General features: G+C 72.1%; 1 protein-coding gene across 3 annotated transcripts; it reads left to right on the forward strand.

Annotated features, from left to right (window-relative positions):
* The first annotated feature begins 1,705 nt into the window (after window positions 1-1,705).
* CACNB3 (calcium voltage-gated channel auxiliary subunit beta 3) lies at window positions 1,706-8,561 on the forward strand. 3 transcript variants are annotated; one of them, XM_077788658.2, is made up of 14 exons: window positions 1,706-1,865; window positions 2,015-2,107; window positions 4,877-4,999; window positions 5,081-5,203; window positions 5,283-5,398; window positions 5,464-5,528; window positions 5,621-5,640; window positions 5,883-5,963; window positions 6,166-6,224; window positions 6,310-6,419; window positions 6,506-6,657; window positions 6,733-6,828; window positions 6,913-7,062; window positions 7,402-8,561. In XM_077788658.2, exons 1-14 carry the CDS (start codon window positions 1,824-1,826, stop codon window positions 7,684-7,686), a joined length of 1,515 nt encoding a protein of 504 aa, XP_077644784.1. In that variant the 5' UTR covers window positions 1,706-1,823; the 3' UTR covers window positions 7,687-8,561. The 3 variants fall into 3 exon arrangements, with proteins under 3 accessions (XP_077644784.1, XP_077644783.1, XP_077644782.1); XM_077788657.2 differs by lacking the exons at window positions 1,706-1,865; window positions 2,015-2,107 and adding an exon at window positions 3,136-3,206; XM_077788656.2 differs by lacking the exons at window positions 1,706-1,865; window positions 2,015-2,107 and adding an exon at window positions 3,619-3,762.
* Window positions 8,562-8,601: the final 40 nt, after the last annotated feature.

Genomic DNA, 8,601 nt, shown 5'->3' on the forward strand with positions numbered 1-8,601 from the left:
CCGGGGGCTGCGCACACGCGCACGGACACACGCACCGACATGGCGGGGACACGCGCGGCGGGGCCCCCCGTGTCCGCACAACACCCCCGAGCGTGTCACTTGCACACGCACCCCAGTGCCTTCCCCTTGCACACCCGCCCCGCGCACATCCCGGTACCCCCGTTGCACAGGCACACACTGCACGCCCTGGCACACGCGTGTTGCACCCACACGTGTGTGTTCACACGCACACGAAGCCCCCTGCACACCCGTGGCGTGCACCCACCACCTTGCGCACACCCCTGCACGCTCACGCACATCCCCTTGCACACGCACACACAAACCTTTGCACACGCGTTTTCCGTGCCACACATAGATATTGCACATACACAGCCTCCTCGCAGATTTACACGCCCTTGCACACACACACGCACCCTTGCACACTCAGGCAGACCTGTTATACACTGACACATAAACCCGTCTATATTTGTGTGCAAACACACGAATCCCCGTGTCCACACACCTGTGCACGCCTTAGGCACGGCAGACGTGCACACAGGTGCGGGTGCACACATGCAGCTTGCACACACAGCCCTTGCACACGCAGCCTGGCACACACACAGACGTTCACAGGGGCACGCACCCACCTTGCCCACACTCCACACACTTCATACACGCTGCCTTGCACACACACACGTACACTCACCCCTTGCACGCTCACCTTTACACATACACAGCCCTTACACACACACCACCCCCATCTTCATACACACAGTCCTTGCACACCCCTCGTTATACACCCGTCACACACTCACAGCCCCCTTTGCGCGCACCCTCACCCTGACACACCCCTTACACACTCACAGCCCCCCTTGTTTGCACACACGCACACCCCCCTTGAGGATGCCTCCACATTTCCGCGTGCCCTCGTGCCCAGCTCGGCGCAGGGCACCCCCTCACTACGCTCCCCGCACCCCCACGAGTGACCGTGGCACCGGCCCTGCCGTCCCCCCGTGGCAGAACCCCCCCGTGCCCCCCTTCCCTCCCCCGCAGCGGCGCCGCCGGGCCGCGCACCCCCCCCCGCCCCGGCGCCGGGCCCCGGGGAGCGCTGATTAATCATTAATTAGGAGCCGCCGGCGGGGCCGTGTCCCTGCGGCCCCACGCGGAAGTCTCGCCGCGCGGGGGACGGGGGAGGCCCACGCTGGGGCTCCGTGGGGCTCCGGCTCCATGCCCGGCCCGTTGTCCCCTTCTGCCCCTCGGGTCCGGCGATGTTGAAGCACCGGAACCGGCCGATACCGTGGGCATGGCGGGGACACGGGGAGTGGGGTGGGTGGGCTGCGGCCCCCCACGGCCCCGCCTGCCCCACGCGGGAGACTTTGGGGGCGTAACCCCGCGCGGGGGGGGGGGGATGATGCCCTGGCGTGGGGGTGGCAAAAAGAGCCGTGGAAGGGGCATGGCGCCTGCGGGAGCCGTCCCGGTGGGATGCGGGCGGAGGGGCTCTGGCTCCCGCATCCCCGCACACGCGTGGGCAGGGCTGCGGCGGCCCCGGGGGGCTCCTCTTCCCCGGGACCGCGCGGCCGGCCGCCGCAGCGCTGCGGGTTGTGGGCAGGGTCCGTTGCCGGTGCCTCCCGGTGGCTGCCCAGCTGCGGGGGCGCGGACCGGCCGCCGCGGGGATGGGCGCGGGGGCGGGCAGGCGGGGGCGGGGACGGCCGGGACGCCCCGGCGGCCCCGTGTGATGCGGAGCGCGGCAGTGGCGGCGGCGCGGCCCTTCCCCGCGGAGCGCCGCGGTCCGGTGTGGGGCTGCCCCGCCGGGATCCCCGGGGCTCCGGTGGGTGCCGCCGGGGATGTCCGCCCCGGCGCAGCCTGATGCTTCCGGCTCCTTCCAGGTGAGCAGAGCGGAGCCCTCCCGGCCGTCGCGGGCCCCGCGCGGCCCGGTTCGGTTCTGTCCGCAGAGCCAGTGGCCGCCGGTAGCAGCTCCGCGGCGGGGCCGAGCCGCCCGGGGCCGCCCGGTGCTCACCGCCTGCTCTCGCCGCAGAGCCCCCGGAGGCTCCCGAAGCGCAAGAGCCGCTTCAAGCGCTCGGACGGCAGCACCTCGTCCGACACCACCTCCAGCATCCTCCGCAGGCAGGTGAGCGGGTCGGCACCGGCACCTACACCGGCACCGAGACCGGCACCGGCACTGGGGCGGGGCAGCTCCGCCAGTCCCGGGTCCGCCGCTGCTGCGGCTCCGCATTAAAGCACGGAGCTGGGGTGGGGAGCGGGGAGCGGCCGAGCGTCTCCCACCCCAACCTCCGCACTGGAGGGAGCTCGGGGGCCGCCTCCGCCCCGCCGCTCCCCCGGGACCGGGGCTGGGCGCCGGCACCGGGCGCCGGTAGCATCGCAACAGCCGCTCCCCACGGCTAAAAATAGCGAGTGCTGCGTCAGGGCCGGGCCGGCGGCGGGCACCGGCACTGCGGCGCGGGGGGCGGCCCCGGGAAACTGAGGCAGCGGAAGGGGAACGGGCCAGGCGGGGCCGTAGAAGGGGCCGCGGGGCTCCCCTCCCGCTCCCTCCACCGGCACTGGGCCGCCTCCTCGCTCTGCCGGGGAGAGGCACGAACCTCCCCGCCGCCCCCCAACCGGTGCTTCGGTTTCCTCCGGCCCCGAGCTGCGCCCCCTCCCCGGCCGCCGGCGGGTGAGCGGTTACCGGGGAGGCTCCGCGGAGGGCGGGGGGGTCCTGTCGGGGCGGCCCCAGGAGGCGCAGAGCGGCCGGAGCATCCCGTTCCCATCGTGGGGTAGCACCTGCTGTACCGCTACTCCCCGGTACCCCCGGGGACCCCGCGGCCCGGCTCAGCACCCGGCGCGGCCCCTTCAGCACCTCGGAGAGGGCCCGGCCGGGCCCCGCCATGTGCCCGGTACCGGGGCCCGTTCTCCACGCCTGGTGCCCGGTGCAGGTGTCCGCGGCCTGTCCCGCCGCTGTCCGAAGCCCCCACCCAGCGCTGCCCTGTTGTTCCGGGGCCGGCCGTGAGCTGTCCCGGGCCGGTCCCGCCGGGGCCCGTCCCGCTGCGCGGTAACGGGGCGGGCCGGCCCGGTCCCCCGGGGCCCGTCGCTGCCCCCCTCCTCGGGGGCGGGGGGGGGGGGGGCGCGGCGGGGGGGCGGGAGCGGCTCCGGCCCCGCCGCAGGGTTCGCCCTGCAGACGGGGCTGCTGCCGGCTCGGGGCAGGACCGGAGCCGCTGCACCGGAGCATGGAGGTACCCACCGGCACCCCGCCGCCGCCGCCCCGGAACCCCGAGCGGCGCGCTGCGGGAGGCTGCACAGCCCCTCCGCCGCTGCCCCGGGACTCCCCTCTCACCCAGAGCTCTCTTAGCAAACTCTCCCCCCGCCCCGGGCCACCGGGAGCTGCACCGGTGACCCGGCCGGGTGCAGCTCACCGCGGCCGCTCGGGTCTCCCGGCTGCCAGCGCAGCCCCCCCCGCAGCGGTCCCCACCGGAGAGGGGCCGGAACCCCCCGCCAGCACCGGGAAGGGGGAACGGCGACCCCCAACACACACCCACCCACTCCCCCCCCGGGCTGAGCGGCGGGGGCGGCTCCGTGCGCCCCCGGGGGGCGGTGGGAGGCGGGGGCGGGGAGGGGCGGGGAGGGGCGGCGGCGGCGGAGCGGGCAGGGCCAGCCGGAGCCCGAGCCGCAGCCGGAACCGGAGCCGGTGCCGGTGGAGCGGGGCGGGGGGGGGGGGGCGCGGGCGGTTCGGCTCGGCTCGCCCCGTCTATGTCGTTTTCTGACTCCAGCGCTACCTTCCTGCTCAACGAGGTACCGGCTCCGGTACCGGCTCCGGTACCGGCCGCGCAATCGGGGGCGCCGTGCGCGGGGGGCCGCGGTCGGTTTTGGGGGGAGCTGCGCCCCCCGGGTTGGTGATGGCGCACGAGGGGGTTGTGCCTCGGGGGGGCACCGTGCCCGGTGCGGGGCTCATGCCTGCTGCGGGGGATGCTCTGCCGCCCCCCAGCCCTTTGTTCCTCGCCGCCGCCACCGCTCCCGTCCCTGTCCCCCCCCGCCGCAGGTACCGCCGGGACCGGGACCGGGCGGGAAGAGAATCCCGGTACCCCCGGCCGGGGGCCCCGCGGGGGCCGATGCTCCAGGCCGGGGGGGCTGCATGGGGGGGGGGGTCGTGCATGAGTGGGGGGCTGCAGATGCTGTCCTGGGGGACTCGTTGGGGATGATGGCGGTGTTGGACTGGGGGGGGTCGCACCGGAACGCTGCGGAGCCATCCCGGGGATGCTGGGGGGGTGAGGGATGCTCGGGGCGCGGTGACGATGCTGGGGGGGCCGTGCTGGGGAGGCCATGTTGGGGGGGGCTGTGCTGGGAATCCGAATTGCCCGGGGGGGGGCGGAGGGGGTGCCCAGGCTCCCCCCGGTGCGAGCGGGCCGGGATGTCCAGGTTAACGGGGGGCGGCGCTGAGCTCAGCCCGGCAGGGCCCGGGGGACCTCGGTGGGGGGGGGGGGGGGGCTCAGCCACATTCAGGGGCCTATAAATATTTCACCGCAGCTTCTGCGCCTGTTCCCGGCGCAGCGGGCGGTGGGTAAATACCGGCGCGGTGGGGAGGGGGAGCCGGGGGAGCAGGGCTGAGCACCCCAGGGTGGAGGGCGGCAGGAGGAAGATCTACATCCCAGCGTGACAGGGGTCATCTCCCCATCCCTGGGCCTGCGGGGGTGTCCCCCGTGAGCCCCCCAGCACGTGGGGGCTGCACCCCAGGGCGGCCGTGCTGGGTGATGCTACCCGACACACCCGGCTTGATGCCACCGTGGACTCCCGAGAGCTGGAGGGGGTCAGCAGGGTCCCCTCCCGAGGCTGGCACCGCCTCGGCACGAGGTCCCTCTTTGCGGGGGTTCCCCTGGCAGCCCCCCGGCACTCAGCCCCGTTGCCCCAGGGCTCGGCGGACTCCTACACCAGCCGCCCATCCCTGGACTCCGACGTGTCCCTGGAAGAGGACCGTGAGGGCGCCCGGCGCGAGGTGGAGAGCCAGGCTCAGCAGCAGCTCGAGAGGGCCAAGGTATGGATGGGGAGACACGCAGGGCACGGCCCGGGCTCGCTGTCAGGGCCCAGGGGTGCTAATCACCCCCAAAACCCCCAGCACAAGCCGGTCGCCTTCGCTGTGCGCACCAATGTCAGCTACTGCGGGGCGCTGGATGAGGAGTGCCCGGTGCAGGGAGCCGCCATCAACTTCGAAGCCAAAGATTTCCTGCACATCAAGGAGGTCAGCTGGGGTGCTGGGGGGGGGTCTGTTCAGGGCCAGGGACCTCCCCTGCTCTCACCTCTGCCCTGTCCTCCCCCAGAAATACAGCAATGACTGGTGGATCGGGCGCCTAGTGAAGGAGGGGGGGGACATCGCCTTCATCCCCAGCCCCCAGCGCCTGGAAGCCATGAGGCTCAAGCAGGAGCAGAAAGCCAGGTAGGGATGGGACCCCCAGCCCCACTCCAAGACCCCCGACACCCGCTCACCCCCTCCTTCCCCAGGAGAGCTGGCAATGCCTCGGGCCTCGGCGACAGCGGGAGCCGGCGATCGCCTCCCCCCTCCTTAGGTAAGGGCAGACCTTGGCCCGGGGGGAATCGTGGGTGCCCTGAGGGGGTCCCCACGTTACTATCACCAACCTCTGTCTCTTCTCTCCCCAAGCCAAGCAGAAGCAGAAGCAGGTGAGTCCCAGGCGCAGGGCTGAGCCCTGGGCAGGGGGTGGTGGGGAGGGGGCTGCAGGCAGGGCCAATAATGGTTATTTCAGGGGTGGGCTGGGATCAGAGACCCCCTCACTCTTCTGTGATTGTGGGGCTGGGAGGGCTCCGGGATGCTGTGACTCTCTGGAATAGGCTCATTGACACCTCCCGGGCTGGGGGTGTGAGCACAGGGCGCTGACACCCCCCCCCCCCGTGTACCCCTGCAGACGCAGCACATCCCACCCTACGACGTGGTCCCCTCCATGCGGCCCGTGGTGCTGGTGGGGCCCTCACTGAAAGGATACGAGGTATGGGGGGGGGGGGGGGATGTGGGGCGGCCTCGTTGTGCCCTCGGGGTGGTGGCCTGCGCCCCGTGTCCCTTCCCTGCCCGTCGTGCGCTGGCAGCGGGCAGATGGCGGGGCCGAGGGCGGCTGGCAGGGTGCTGAGCGGCTGCCACCTCCCCGCCGCTGCCATCTGCCGCGGCTCACCGGGCCGGCGGCCCCACGGCAGGTCACCGACATGATGCAGAAAGCCCTCTTCGACTTCCTCAAGCACAGATTCGATGGCAGGTGAGACCATCACCCCCACCCATAACCCCCCTCCTTGCACAACCCGTGGCTCCCCAGGTGCCCACGGCGTCCCTGTGCTCCCCAGGATCTCCATCACCCACATCACGGCCGACCTGTCCCTGGCCAAGCGCTCCATCCTCAACAACCTGGGCAAGCAGGCGATCCTGGAGCGCTCCACCACCCGCTCCAGCATCGGTGAGGGGCCGGGCTCCCCCCGGGGATGCAGGGACCCCCTCCTGGGGCCATCCCAGCCTGACACGGCCCCCCCCGTGTCCCCCCAGCCGAGGTGCAGAGTGAGATCGAACGCATCTTCGAGCTGGCCAAGTCCCTGCAGTTGGTGGTGCTGGACGCTGACACCATCAACCACCCAGCCCAGCTGGCCAAGACCTCCCTGGCACCCATCATTGTCTACGTCAAGGTGTCGTCCCCCAAGGTGAGGGGTCACCACGGCTCTCGGGGGGTCCTGGCTGCCCCTCAAGGTGCTGTCACTCCCCTGTCCCCTCCCCAGGTCCTGCAGCGGCTCATCAAGTCCAGGGGCAAGTCGCAGGTGAAGCACCTCAATGTGCAGATGATGGCAGCTGACAAGCTGGTGCAGTGTCCCCCGGTGAGCCAGCCCGTCCCCCCGCCCTGGGGATGCCTGGGGGGGGACCCCAGAGCCCTCGCTGACCCCTCTCACCTGCCCCCCCAGGAGCTCTTTGATGTGATCCTGGATGAGAACCAGCTGGAGGACGCCTGTGAGCACCTGGCCGAGTACCTGGAGGTTTACTGGCGTGCCACGCACCACCCGCCCCACGCCCCCCACGCTGTCCCCTCGCCCACCGGCCTGCCAGGCCTGCAGGTAACCCCACGGCCCCCTCCCTGCTCCCCACTGGCAGCTGCCACACGGGGGGGAGGGCGTGGGGGGGACACACAGCCCCCCACGCCGTCCCCACAGCCCCCTCCCTCCTGCCCAGGGGCAGCCGGGGTGGGGGTCCCACAGAACAGGGTGGGGGTGCCCAGGTCACAGCTGGGGCCACTCCGTGCCCCTTATGGGGAGCCAGCACTGGGGTGCCCAGGCTGGGGGGGACACGCAGCTCCCCAGCCCCCTCCCTGCCTCCCACGGGGAGCTGGCACAGGGTGCCAGGCCCGGGGGAGGGGGGCACACGCAGCCCCCAGCGCGTCGCCCCCCTGCCCGCAGAGCCAGCAGCTGCTGGGGGAGCGGGGCGAGCACTCGCCGCTGGAGCACGACAGCCTGATGCCATCGGATGAGGCGGGGGACACCTCGCCCCAGCCTTGGGGGGCCACATCCCGCCGCAGCTCGCGGCACCTGGAGGAGGAAGAGGAGTATGGGGACCCCTACCCCGACCTGTACCAGCCCCACCGGCACCACGGCAGTGGCCCCGGCACGCCGGAGCGCCCGGGCGAGCGCAACCACGACAGGAACTGGCAGCGCAGCCGGCCCTGGGCCAAGGACAGCTATTAATTAGGGCTGGGGGCGGGGGGGGCACGGCTGGGAACCGGCCCCCCCCCAAACCCCGGGCGCTCCCCGCCTCGCTCCAGCCCCGCGCTGGGGGTGCTCAGACAATCGAACTCCGCACCGGCAGCTTCCTCTCGCCCGGCCCCCCCCGGGCACGATTTCAGCCATAAGCACAGCGAGGGGGGGGCCCGGCGGCCAGGATGCCCTGGGACTCCCCGCCGAAGTTTTGGGGAGCCTGGGGACAGACACATGCCTTGGCCCTGCCTCAGTGTCCCTCCCCGAGCCCTGCATCACAGGTTGGCTCATTCTCCACAGGGCAGCTGCCATGGACAGTGGGTGCCCCCGCCCCCCCCAAAAAAAAGGGGAGGTAAGGAGGTGGGGGCAGTGGTAGCAGCATCCCCCAGCCCACAGAGATCCGAGGAAGAAAGGGAAGGTGCCTGCTCACCCCCAGGACCTGGCCTGCCCCCTCCCCACCCCTGCATGGGACCCCCGGGAGGAGTGGGTCGCACCACTCGCTTCGCTCTGCACCGATTCCCCCCCATGTCCCCCTCCCCGCCCCGGTCACCGCAGCCACGCCGCCCCTGCCCCCGGCACCGGGAGGGCAGAGCGGGGCTGCTCGGGGCCTGGGGGCTGCTCCACGCTTGCACCCACTGCCCACCCCGGCCCCTGGCCACGCTGTCACCGCACGTCACCACCGTCCTGTAAATACGGCGCCCACTGCCCTCGGCCGGGGGTCCTGGCGTGAGCTGAGCCCCCCCGCGGCCATTACTGGTGGGAAGTGTGGGGGGGAATGGGGTGGGGGCCACAGATTTGTTATAATTTCTTTTGTAGAAAGCACTGATTTCCCTGTAATTGGTTTCAGAAACACACGAGTGCTCAGAGGTGCTGGTGTCCGTGTCTGTGGAGGGGACATGGGGGAAC

Source organism: Lonchura striata, chromosome 29, assembly GCF_050655825.1.
Source record: "Lonchura striata isolate lonStrDom1 chromosome 29, ASM5065582v1, whole genome shotgun sequence".
NCBI classification, from domain to species: domain Eukaryota; kingdom Metazoa; phylum Chordata; class Aves; order Passeriformes; family Estrildidae; genus Lonchura; species Lonchura striata.